Source organism: Lagopus leucura, unplaced genomic scaffold, assembly GCF_019238085.1.
Source record: "Lagopus leucura isolate 7727_CA_CO unplaced genomic scaffold, USGS_WTPT01 Super-Scaffold_100004, whole genome shotgun sequence".
Classification (NCBI taxonomy): Eukaryota; Metazoa; Chordata; class Aves; order Galliformes; family Phasianidae; genus Lagopus; species Lagopus leucura.
In genome coordinates, this window is record NW_024962264.1 from 67,793,990 (window position 1) to 67,807,359 (window position 13,370).

The following is a 13,370-nucleotide window of genomic DNA, read 5'->3' on the forward strand; positions in this document are numbered from 1 at the left end:
AGCTCAGGAAACAATTCATCTCCAGCAGTTTCATTTCTCTGGGGCAGGAATCACACAATTTTCCCAGATTAGCTCTAAGCAACAAGGAATCAAGATGATCAGAGGGCTGACCACCACTCCTATGAAGAAAGGTTGAGGAAACTGGGCTTGTTTAGCTTGGAGAAGGCTCTGGGGAGACCTCATTGTGGCCTTCCAGTACTTGAAGGGAACATACAAACAGGAGAGGGAACAGCTGTTTATGAGGGTGGATGGTGACGGGACAAGGGGGAATGGTTTAAAACTGAGACAGGGGAGGTTTAGGTTGGATATTAGGAGGAAGTTTTTCACCCAGAGGGTGGTGAGGCACTGGAACAGGTTGCCCAAGGAGGCTGTGGATGCCCCATCCCTGCAGGCATTCAAGGCCAGGCTGGATGTGGCTCTGGGCAGCCTGGTCTGCTGGTTGGTGACCCTGCTTCTAGTTGATCAGTATGGACTCTTTATGACTCTGCTTGCACTAACAGTATTTTCTCCCCACGGAAGAAAAAAGCAACACGATTAAAGCTACCTGACTCCCCACAGCAGAAAGAGAAACAACCAATGCCAAAACCAACTCCCAGTGCTGGGCTCCCCAATTCCAGGCAGGCAGGAAACTGCTGGAGAGAGCCCAGCAGAGTGCCAACTATGGCAATGGGCAGCTGGATGGGAAAAGGCTGAGAGCCCTGGGGGTATTCACCTGGAGAAGAGAAGGCTGAGAGGGATCTGATCAGTGCTTATCAATATTAAAAGAGTGGGTGTCAAGCAGAAGAGTCCAGGCTGTTTTCAGTGGTTCCCTGCAGGCACAAAGCAGAGCCCAGGAAGTTCTATAGAAGGGGGAAGAAGCGGGGGGGGAAGAAGGGGAGTTGTACTGCGGGGATCTCCAGCCACGCAGAGGTGGAAATGCTGCATCATCCCATCCCCAAACGGAGCTGCGTGCTCAGCGCTGGGATGGCCGGGAGAGGAACGGGTGAACCGTGCCTATTGCAAGGGAAGGCCCGAGGCGAGGCCTCACCCCACACCCCCCCCATACACACAGTGTTACCATGGAGATGCCCCCCTTCCCTCGCCCCCAGCGGAGAGGAGAACCAGAGCTCGGGGCTGCGAACCCGACCGTACCGCCCCAACCCACCTGCCGGAACCGAGCGGCTGAAGCGGGTGGCGAAGAAGAGAAGGACGGCGAGCAACGCGGCCACAACGGCGAGAAGCACCGCGTCCATCCTGAGCGCCGGCACGGCCCGCCCCGCCGCAACCACAGCGCCCGGGGAGAGGGGGGAGGCAGAAGGGGAAGGGGGGGCAGCACGTGGTACGTTCCGCTCCGCCCCGCCCCGCGCGGGGTGGAGGCGCCTCAGGCGGACGGCCGGCCGCGGTGGCGAGGCTGTGGGTGGTTATCGTTGCTCTAATCCAACCTAACTGCGCCGTGGGTTGGAAGGGACCCCAAGGGTCATGAAGTTCCAACCCTCTGCCACAGGCGGGGCCACCAACTCCATATCTGGCACTCGCCCAGGCTGCCTAGGGCTCCATCCGACCTGGAATGAAGCACCCACAGTCACTCATGGCGGCTGTTCCAGCACCTCACCACTCTCTGTGAAGAACTTTCCCCCGATATCCAATCTAAACCTTCCCTCCTTGAGCTTAACATCGTTCCCCCCTTGTCTTATCTCTATCTACCCCTTATCAGACAGGGAGCTGTTGGAGAGGGACCAGAGGAGAGCCACAAAGATGATCAGTGGACTGGAGCACCTCCCTATGAAGACAGGCTGAGGGAGCTGGGCTTGTTCAGCCTGGAGAAAAGAAGGTTGCGGGGTGACCTCATTGCAACCTTCAGTACCTAAAGGGAGCCTACAGACAGGAGGGGAATCAACTCTGCGAAAGGGTTGATAACAGCAGGACAAGGGGAAATGGTTTGAAGTTGAGAGAGGAAAGATTGAGGTTGGATGTCAGGGGGAAGTTCTTGACGGAGAGAGTGGTGAGGTGCTGGAACAGCTGCCCAGAGAGGCTGTGGATGCCCTGTCCATCCCTGGAGGTGTTCAAGGCCAGGTTGGATGGGGCTCTGGGTAGCCTGGGCTGGTATGAAATGTGGAGGTTGGTGGCCCTGCATGTGCAGGGCAGGCAGGCAGGGGGTTGGAGCTCCATAATCCTTGAGGTCCTTTCCTACCCTGGCCATTCTATGATTCTGTGGTTCTGTGGTTGGGTTTGATGATCTTGGAAGTCTTTTCCAACCAAGCTGAAGCTCTGAAATCTCCATCCTCCTCCACCCCCAAATCACAGCCTAAAGCATAAAGGGATATTTCAGGCCCCAAATTGCCTCCATGTGACCAGACAGCAGCTGGGCAAGCCAGGGAAGGTGCCAGGAGCTCCTGGTGGCTTTATTGGCTCCATCTTTTCCAGCTGCAGCCTCACCCCCATCCTTTCCAGGGCTGAATGAGCCCAGAGCTGGACTTCTGTTTGCCCAGAACAGAGCATCATTTTCATACTTAAAAAGGACTGATTGCATTAAAAGACCTTGGAGGATGGAGACTCCTCAGGCACGAGGGAGCCCAAACTGCCAGCTTTCTCTGGCGTTCAAGGCCAGATTGGATGGGGCCCTGGGCAGCCTGGTCTGGTATTAAATGTGGAGGTTGGTGTCCCTACATGTGGCAGGGGGTTTGGAGATTCATGATCCTTGAAGTCCCTTCCAACCCTGGCCATTCTGTGATGCTGTGATACCCAAGTCAAAAGTTGATTCCCCTCCTTTCTATGACCCCCTTTTGAATACTGGAAGGCTGCAATGAGGTCTCCCCACAGCCTTCTCCAGGCTGAACAAGCCTGTCTTCATGTGCTCAGCCCTCTGACATCAATGCTGTTGTCCTGCCATAGTGAAGCATCCCAATGACAGGGCAGGTGTGGGGGTCCTGCACCTGGGGAGGAAAGATAGCAGGATGCATCAGTACAGACTGGGGGCTGAGCTGCTGGAAAGGAGCCCTGTGAGAAGGGTCCTCCAGAGGTCCCTTCCAACCCAAGCCATTTTATGATTCTCAGTGTGACAGCCCAAAGCAATCTGGGTGCTCAAATGCCCTGCAGCCACACACCAGCACAGAGCAAGTAAAATGTATCCAGAAAGAAGCATTATTGCAGTGATTTTACTTTGTTTGTTTGTTTGACTGCCTAACTTGCTGTCATTTCTGCTCTGCTTGTTAGCAGTAGGCTACTGTAAAGGGAGCTGGTTGCTCCTGGATGCTGTCATCATCCAGCTAATGGCCTTGGTCTGCAGCCAGCCCTTGTTTGTACGAGTGGTACAGCTTTTATTTGCTTACTTGATCCTTACAGCCTTTAATAGCATGGTCATGTTAAAGATGTGCTGTCATCTGAGCCACGGTGGGATGCAGAGGTAGAAGATGATTTTTTTCCTGTAGGTGTCACCATTATGCCATATAGAAATAGCTTCAACTCTGCAGGAGATGAAACAGTGACTCAGTTGCTCAGCTCGGTTTGGTTGTGCCACCTGGGTCTTCCTTAGAACCATGTTACATCCCTGGGGCTCTATCTCTCAGATGCCTTTCTATATTTTCCCTTGTTTAGATCTGTGAAAGTCGCTCTGGTTCCTTTAATGAGCAAAGCATTCCTCTGGTTTCTTTCATATTCAAAGGGCTTTGAGGCTGACTCCCTACCAAGGCGCTAGGAAAACCTACATGAATTAGGAGGGCAGTGTGAAGGCTGTGATGAGCTGTGGGTGTTAGCAAGTTAACCTTGTCCCACTCAGTGCAAACACTGCACTACAGTGGGAATGAAGCAATCCCAAATCTGCAAACCCAAGCGATTTCCTCATTGCTTGATCCTGACGCTGACAGTTTTTGGGCCAGGAAAGAAATGTGCCCTGAGCCCTGTGGCCAGCTGGCACAAAATGCCCTCTTCCTTGCTGGTCTTGGAAAGCGTCTCGCTTTCCAGAAGAAGGTGACTGGATGTGAGCTGGCTGCTGGGAGGTATTCTTGGACTGTTCTGTAGCTGGGAATTATCTAGGAAAAAGCAAATGAGCACCCAAATTTGTCCCAGGGAACTTGCTCACAGTTTTCTTGCATGGATGATTATTTTCCAGTGCTTCAGCGTGCCCAGATTTACAGTATAGATGTAACTTTCGTGTAACAATATATTTACATGGTGAAACAACACTTTTCTGTGCCTGCTCCCCTACCACTTGGATATGTACCTTTGGTATTCTTCCAAACACTCACCCATAAATGTGTTAGCAAATGGATGCATTTCTGCATCCACTCCTTTGTGCCAGCACCTTCCAGGAAGCACTCAGAATGGCAGGATGGTGGAAGGTCTCCTATCAGTGTGCCAGAAATGCTGTGTGCATTGAAAGAGCTACAGATGTATTTTATTGATACAATGAGCTGATACCTTATACGTGGGAGTGACCAACTGGGACTGGGGTGAACCAAGTTTTAGCTCAGCACCTCCTCCAAGCATCTAAAGAGCCACAGCTCCAATATGAGCTAAGCTTGCGTTCTGTTTGCATTTGTTTCTTGTGCTGGAGTTACAGAAATTTGCATGTGCACAGGTCAGTGTGTCAGGGCTTCTGCTGCAGAGCAGAGCTGCAGCCCTGAATGTGGCTCTGGGCAGCCTGGTCTGGTAATTGGCTGCACATTGGGTTGAAACTAGATGATCACTGTGGTCCTTTTCAACCCAGGCCATTTTATTATTCTATGAACTCGTTTCTCACCCTGGGACAGTTCCTATTCATTTTCATCTTCCTTCTTTAGAGTCCATGGCATGTCAAGAGGTGCTCTAGGTTTGAAGCCATCGCAAGGTTTGCCTGATGGTGTTGTGTTTCATGGCTGTTCATTTCTGCTCTGAAGATCTGAGTGCCTGCTCATCCCAGCTGCTTCTGGGACAGATATTCAGATATTCCCAGCTGCTGTCTGGGGCAGATATGCACCTGAGTGGTGCAGGCAGTAAGATGTGGAGATCAGCTCAGGGCCTCTTTTTCCTTAGAAGCTGGGGGAAGATCTGAGCCAAATAATGCCATAAAAATAGAAATCCAAAAGCAACCCAGTGAGGCTCAAGATTTCCTTGAGCGAGTCTTCAAAAGTGATTGGAGGTGGAGACTGCTGAGCTTATAGGGGATTAAAGACAACACATTCGTGAAGCAAAATCTGTAGGACTGAAATTCCGAGGCTCTCCTCCTGTGTAGCTGCAGAGGAGGATTTACCTTTGTGGTGTGACTCAGCCCAGCAGGCAGGGTGCTGGGTTAAGCTGTGTGAGCAGTGTGGGTGAGAAATGATTCTCCACCATTTCTTGGTGTGTACTGAAGCAAAACCAAGACCTTAATGAAGCCGTGCAGGGTGTGCAGGTTTATATGTCCTGCCCCGTAACTGGGGCTGTCCCTGCTTAGTGCATTAAACCTCCTGGTTCAGGAGTTTGACTAGGTCTATGTGAATGTCCTTCCACCTATTTGCGCTGTTTTATTCATATCTTCTGGCTGTAAATTGTACAGCACGGCTCCTAGATGAAGTTTCATGGAAACAGAGGCATTCCCAAAAAAGAGCCACAGTTCCAGACTTGTGCTTCCTGCTGGGAATCACCCACAACTAACGCCATGCAACTCAACCGAGCTCCCTCAACACCAGGGAAATTACTGTTCTGTGTCTGGCATTTTGTGGCTGAACATCGGAGATAAAATCATTGAGTCAGACCTGGAGAAGACAGCCATGACACAAACAGCAGTGTTATTAACCTCCAGTAGCTGCTATCATTCTGGATATCTTTCAACCAGTGTGGCTGCGGTGGCACAGCCGCTTCCCCCCCAGCCTGGCCTGCCAAGCTGTTTGTTCCTGCTTTAATGAGCTTCCTGTATCTTTTCAAAATGTAAATCGTAACCGCTTTAGAAGGCATTAGTTAAGAAGTCTGTCACTGCAGCCGCGGTTTAATTTCATCTGTCGGTTCACTTGTTTCAATTAAAACCCATTTAATTAAAAAAGCTGTCTTGTTCTCAGGGCATTCATTTCCATCTGAAGCTGAGGGGTGACAGAGCTGTGACTCAGATGGCAGTGTGAGTGGCCGCTGGTGCTTAATAGCACTGCGATCGAAGTGGTGGAAAAAGTGACTCTGTGATTTTAGGCGGTCTTGTGTGGCACTGGAAATGGTCCTCGTGGGTCTCTTCCGTCCCTGGAGGTGTTCAAAGCCAGGTTGGATGGGGCCCTGGGCAGCCTGGTCTAGTATTAACTTAGAGGTTGGCAGCCCTGCTTGTAGTGATGGGGTTGGAGATTCATGATCCTTGAGGTTCCTTCCAACCCGGGCCATTCTGTGATTGGGGTATTCTGTGACTCCATACCTACCAGCACTAAGGAAAAGAGAAGCAGTGATGTCGAAATATGGCTCTATTCCTGCTGCACACAGGCACACTGGAGAAATCCAGGACAACCTGCCCTGACCTTTCCTGTGCACAACCCTGCTAGAGGAGTATGGTTGCTAAAACGCAGCAATATATCTTGAATTGGCCCCAGGAGCTGATGGGAATTTGCAAATCTAATGTGATTACTGCTTGAGGTAAGGCTTTAGCTGCAAAAATATGTTTTTCTAGCCAAGTTACTTAGATCGAGTGCGCTTAGCTGGATTGCAAACTCCACTTAATGTGAGTGTTGCTCACCATTTAACATTTGGTTTCAGCATTAACTGCTTGAGTCATAGCCTGCATTTCTCTTTCTGGATGCAACACATGAGCCGTTTTTGCTTTGCTTTGGCTGGAGGTGAAGTTCTGGTCCTCCTAGATGTTGCCTCTGGGGCAAAGTCTGGCTCCTCCTCAAGACTTCTTGCTTTTCACACCATTCCTCTGCCTTCCCATGGCCTCATGATGAAATGGGCCAGGGAATTTATCTTGCTTTCTGATAACTTTTTAACCACCAAAAGAAGTGTCTATAGGACAACAGCCTTATAGAAATACTGGTGTAACCTCAAAGTGTACTGTTTGCTTGAATTCATCTCCCTTTCAGCCTTCTTCAGCGAGGCTGAACAAACCCAGGTTCTGCAGTGCTTCTGGTGATGCCAGACTGCTCCACACTTCTTTCTGCATCTGTCTGTCCTGAATAAGAACGAGTACCTGCATGAAGGGATAGAGTGCACCCTCAGCAGCTGATGGCTGGCCAGGAGCTAAGCAAACTGCATCACTGAGGTGAAATATTTGCTTTTCTTCTTTAACTACCTAAAGCTCTGAGAGCTGGCAGGCTGTCTCTCTCTCTCTGGGACTGATCTAAATAGATTATGTTGCTGGAGGGAGCTGGTTCCGTTGAAAAGGTATTGTTTTTATTGGGAAAAACAGTCCTTAAAATCAGAGCTCTTTGCATGGGTGTCCAGCAGGATTGGGAGCTACTTGGAGTTTTCTGGTTCTGTGTTTATCCCTTGCCTTGCACATCTCAGCTGAATTGCCTGCTGTCTCCAATAAGTGGTGCTCCTCACTAGTGTTAATTTGGCAATGTAGGGAAAAGAAGAGAGCAACTGTCTGTGCTGTACCAGATCTATGGATACACGGGGGGAACGTAAGGCTGTAAGGAATGTTAGGCTGAACTAGGCTTGGGGCACGTTTCGTTGTGTACCTTGCTGCCTTCAATAGCCAACACAGCAGGGTTCCAGGGCTCATTTCAAGGTGCAGAATGTTTTGGAGGAGGAATCAAATCTTTCCCTGAAATATTGCCCTGTCTGCCTTCCTTGTGGTGTCAACTTCACAGGCTGCCCAAGGAGGCTGTGGATGCCCCATCCCTGCAGGCATTCAAGGCCAGGCTGGATGTGGCTCTGGGCAGCCTGGTCTGGTTGTTGGTGACCCTGCACACAGCAGGAGGGTTGAAACCAGATGACCATCGTGGTCCTTTTCAACCCAGGTCATTCTATGATTCTATGATAACTTTCAACAATCAGAACGATTTTGAGGGCTCTGTAACAGGTTTTGTTAGGAAACACAGCTTGCTCCCCACGGGTAGGTGGGAAAAGATGAGCACTGATGGATAGCCAGGGGCTACCAGGAGCCTTTTGCTGCCTCTGTATGTCTTACAGCATGCACTGAAATGTGAAAGCCTGGAGCCTCTAAAAAAAAAAAGAACAGGGAATCCTAGGTACCATTTGTGCCCACATAGCAGCCACAAAAACACTTTTTCAGGGGTCTGTTTCTGCAGAGTTCTGTCTCCAGCAGAGGCCAAGCTGTTCAGAAACAACCTTTGCTCCAGGAAGGAAAAGAAGTTGAACTGGATCCCCTGTTGAAAGACACAAAAGCAGTGGTCCCACGAGAAGATTCACTGCATTTCATCTGCCACTCAAAACCAAACGATTAAGGAAAAAAACAGGGTATGAGGTGAAGCAGTTTCCAGGTTTGTACTGGGGTTTAGAAGGGAAGGTTACCGCCAGGGTTTGAAATTACATTTTTCCTTTATTTTCTCAGCTCTGTTCCACACAAGATGACCCAGCAAAGGAAAACCCTGGCATTGAGACTTCATGATTTCTGGTTTGTTGAGAAATAAGTGCTTGGTGCTGGAAGCCATCAACTTCCACAGCATAGCACCCGATCCTGTTCTTGCCTTAATAAAACCATGAATTCTGAAAACAGAATCTGTGACAGCTCCGTTGGCTGCCCGTATTCCTGTAATGGCTGGCCTTTCAGAGGGCTTTTTGCTACTTATTTTCTTTGTTGATATGCTGTTGTGAAAATGGAAACACGCCTGCCAGCGACAGTACTGAAGAATACCTACTTTCCCTGGTATGATTTTCAAAAATAACAAGTCCTTTGGGGCATATATGTGCTTGATCCGTTGTTTATTATGGGCTGTCGCTGGCTGGCGATGATGCAGGTATTTCCATTTGCTTTCATCTGATGGAAGGTAAATGTTTACCTGCTTGCTTTGCCTTTGGAAATCAGCTTTCTGAGGGATATTTCCTGTGACACATCTCTGGGGTTGAATCCATTGCTTGATGTTTGCTAGATTTGATTTCTGATTAGGCTACTCATCTGGTTGGTGATGGCTCACAATTAGCACGAGATGTGAGAAGAAGATGGGGGGGAACCTGCTGAATTTTAAGCATGACCCAAAAGATCTTTCAGAAAGATGCCAGGGGTTTATCTCAAGTTCCTGATGAAATCCATCCTAACTTTTCTGTCTGCAATATTGGAGAACACACAAAAAGATTTGGGAGGTCACAGTTCCACTCCCTGGACAATGGAGGGTTTCTCACCAGACGCCAGCAGGACTCAGTGAGGTACTGTTTCCAGTAGCCAAACACATTGACATAGGAACTGGATGAATAATAGATGCAAGATCCCCGAGGATGAGTTCTCAAAGATATGCTTAAGGAGTCCCAAAACCAGAGCAACCCATGCAATGTCATTGCAGAGCCAGGACACAGCACAAATGGAAAGCATCACAAGCAAGATGTTTGCTGCCTGAGGCGTGTGTTTGTTGCAGGGGGCAGCCTGCATTTTTCTCCTTTGCCTCCAGAGGAGATTAATGATGAATCCATTCAGGATTATCACTAGGGTGATGGAGATGAGATCCAAGCTGACAGACACGTAGGTGATGAACTTCATGATTAAACTCCATGGAGAACTTCAACATATGCTGGTAGGCAAGCACTTAAAAGTTTCTTTAGAGGTCCTCTTGGCTGTAGTGTTGTGCTGAAGGTAGGGAATTTGGAAGACAGTGCTGAAGATCCAGCAGCAAGCAAGGATGCTGTTCATGTACTGCCCCTGGTGACTGATGAGCTTGGACCAGGGATGTCAAGTATGTGGATCTTTACCAAGTGAAGGAAACCTCTCCACTGTCTATATGCTGATCAGCCTCAGCACATGATACGTGTAGAGGAGGATATGACATTCCCTCTCAAAAAAAAACCACCAACAACAAACACTGGTTCCAGCAAAGGAGAGGAATACTGAGGCCTCTTTGAAAGCAACAGAGCAATAGGTTCACCAGGGCCACACTGATAATGATCCAGTCCAGGGGCTGAAGGACTTTGTGCTGGATGGTGTTGTTGGTAAAGGCAAAGAGCGCAAAGAGGTTTGCCTGTTGGGCCTATAAATGCCAAGAGAAGACAGAAAAATTCTTACATACCATCACTGGTGTGTGGAGAGGGATCAGCTAGCCTTTCTTAGCTTCTTTTCTTGCTTCTTTCTGTTTGCTTTGACTGCTTGAACCCAAGCACCTCTTGCTCTGTGCCCTGGGCTCCCTGCTCCCAGCAAGGCATGCAAGCTGCAGCTCTTGTGTGCTCTCTCTGTGCAGCTGCTGTTACCTTGCATGGGATGGTCGAGGGGGGGCTGAAAAACTTACGTATGGAATTAGAGAAGTTTGCAGATGGAAAGCCCCACGAGGAACAGTGGGGCTGGGGGTGAACTGGAGAATTGCAGAGAGGTAAAGCTTTCATGAAGTTTGAGCGCAGAGATCCTTCTCTGATCAGTGCTATCAGAGCACGTCAGGTGTTATTAGCATGGCTGGTATCAGCTCATCAGACCTGTGGCAAGAAACAGGTGTAGCTGCTCTGCTAAGAAAAGAAAAAGTCTGGTGCATTAAAAACAAGAGCCAAAATCTGGTTTCACATCACTGCTGTCTAAAATAAAAGTGAGAAGAGCTCAAGTGAGTGCGTATCTACCTCTCAGTCTGTGCTCCCAGGGGGAGGATGCAGTGCAGCTGGTGTAAGCACTGAGGTGCTGTGCTGCAGGGTGGGTGCTGGTTGTCCTGCGATGAGGTGAGGGCTGCAGGTGTGTGCTGGTGGTTAAAATAAACTCTGAGAACAACAACCAGGACCTGGGGCTTGTTTGTGCTTTCAGACACCCACAGCACTCATTCATTTTAAGGTAATATTTCAGCCTCAGTAGCAGTATATGTATGTATATATATTTTCATGCAAAACATTAGCCCTGAGAGTTGTTTCTATTTTAAACTTTAAAAAATCAAGCAATCGTTTATTTTGCCAATAGGAAGTGGAACATTTGATTTTTTTCCTCTCCTTTCTTTTCTCCCAGATGACATTGGCTCACACTGGCTGGATCACAGAGGGAGAAAGAAAGCTCCCATGGTGGAGTGCAGCACGGTGGTTGAGGCTCTGTGGTCAGTGAATCTTTCCCCCTTAGATTTGCATCTTTGTTTTTGAACCCATTTAAGGCAAAGCCTGCTGCAACAGGAGGCTGCAGACACCACAGCTGGAGGATGTAGGGCTGTAAATCCATGCCTGAGAGCCCAGCCTGCTCTGCAGGCACATCTGACCCCACTGCTGGGCATTATTCCACCCACAGCCTGGGTGCAAAGTGTTGGGGCTGAGCTCAGTGCATCTGCTGGAGGATTGCAGGGAGATTGATGGGCACATAAAGGCTGTGCTGGGGAGAGGTGATGTCTTCTGTGCCATTAACATGGGGATGGAAGTGTGCATTGATGGCTGTTGGTGACAGCCTAGCTTATGGGTTGTCTTCTCTTTGATTTAATCACTGGATGATTAGACCAGAGCTTGAGAATTAGGCTATTAAACATTATGCTGTTCCTCTTATTTGATTACTAGTGGTAGAAGTCATTGGAAGTCTTCCAAAGCTCTGTTCTCATGGTATGCAATGAGTAGCTAGCAGCACATCCCTGTGCCCCAAACCAACCTCAGCTCTGTCCACTGCACCCCTGGTGTTTTTCCATCTGCCCCAAAGCCCCCATAAGTGGGACTCATCCCCTACCCCAAACCCTTCCATCTCATCACACTCCCTGGCACAGTAAGGGTCTTCCTAATGGCTGAACTAAGTGTTCCTGGGGACATCGTGAGCCCAGTGTGATCACTACTTGGCAGTGAATATTCATTATCATTCTGTCATGAATAACGAAGGTCAGTGCTCCTTAATAAGAAAGAAGAAAGGCATACAGGAGGATCATTTGGTGACAGAAGTGGCTGGTATATGAAGCTGTGAGATATTATAATTAATATCACAAGAATCACAACGTGCTACGACAACTCCTGGTAGCCAGATGAAGGGATGCCATGAAATTTTAGCTTCAAGAAGTTAAAAAGAGCACTGACTGAAGTTAAATGAAATTCTGCCTGCATAAGAGACACAGGTGGAAAGGAAAATCAGCTTATTTTAATCAAAGCAAGAGGAAAAGCCTCATTTAAATCAGTCCAAGTGATTGCAGACTTAATTCTTTCTCCTTATTAGACTCTTCAATCCTAACCCTACAGCCCTAAGTGATCTCTTAACACTGGAGATGCGAGAATTTGATTTGTATGCATGTTGACCCTGCAAAGTGCTGCAGTGAAGCCATCCTATCCCAGCAGGGTGGCATTCAGGGTCTGTTTTCTGGTAAAGGTGATTACACTGAAGCTATTTATTTCTGTATTTTGTAATGGACAGGGAGAAACTATAGAGCTGAAGAGTCAGCTGTGCTCTGTATAGCCCCATGTCAGAGGGGGACAGTATCATTAGAGGTAACCAGATGGCTGGGAAAGGTGGTATTGCTGGAGCCAAGAATATGTTGGTGCAAAGGAAATTTCAGACAGCTCTCACCTTCCCTCATTTCCTCTTGACAGCACAGCACAGCTTTGCCACCCTTCCATTTCAAGTCTCATCAGACTGGTTTAGAACTTGTTCTGGGCTCTTCAGCATTTTCAAGAAGAACGTGTTTGTGTTACTGAGATGGGTTGGATGCACATGGCCTCACTGTGGTGGCTGACAGCAGATCAGGAGCTCTTCAAGACAGGTTCTGTGCCTTGCCTGGCCGTTGGGAGATGCCCCTAATCAAAGGAAGCACTCAGCTCTGTGGATTCGATAGGGAGGGGAATGGCCAAGCAGGAAATCATAGAATCATCATATCATAGAATCATGGAATGGCCTGGGTTGAAAAGGACCTCAAAGATCATCTGGTTTCAACCCCCCTGCTGTGTGCAGGGTCACCAACCAGCAGACCAGGCTGCCCAGAGCCACATCCAGCCTGACCTTGAATGCATCCTGAGACATCCACAGGGCATCCACAACCTCCTTGGGCAAATGGAAGTGTTTATTCTGTTCATTTATATGTACATATAATATCATATTCATTTTCTATTTTTTTTTCTTTTCCTTTTTTTCCATCACAAAAATGGCATAGATGGAGAGGTTTTAACTAGCCAATTCAGCTGCATAAATGGAGGAGAGACCCCATTTCATTCTGGCACTCCTTCTGGAATCGAGGCCAGCTCATTATCTAGAGATCTCTGCATCTCAGCTTTGCTTTGCTCCCTGCCCTGCACGTGTGAGTTCCTCCTGCTCTCCTAGAAGTGCTGCAGTAAGTCGCAGTTACATTGTGTGGCTTCCTTCCTTCCTTCCTTCCTTCCTTCCTTCCTTCCTTCCTTCCTTCCTTCCTTCCTTCCTTCCTTCCTTCCTTCCTACC

General features: G+C 48.6%; 1 protein-coding gene across 1 annotated transcript in view; it reads right to left on the reverse strand.

The window, feature by feature from the left end:
- The window catches only part of DDRGK1 (DDRGK domain containing 1), a 29,499-nt gene extending 28,236 nt beyond the window's left edge, over positions 1-1,263 (reverse strand). The window contains exon 1 of the mRNA XM_042871937.1: positions 1,145-1,263. Within this exon, the coding sequence (XP_042727871.1) occupies positions 1,145-1,232 (88 nt within the window). The 5' untranslated portion in view covers positions 1,233-1,263. The remainder of the gene's footprint in view (positions 1-1,144) is intronic.
- Between the last annotated feature and the right edge of the window lie 12,107 nt (positions 1,264-13,370).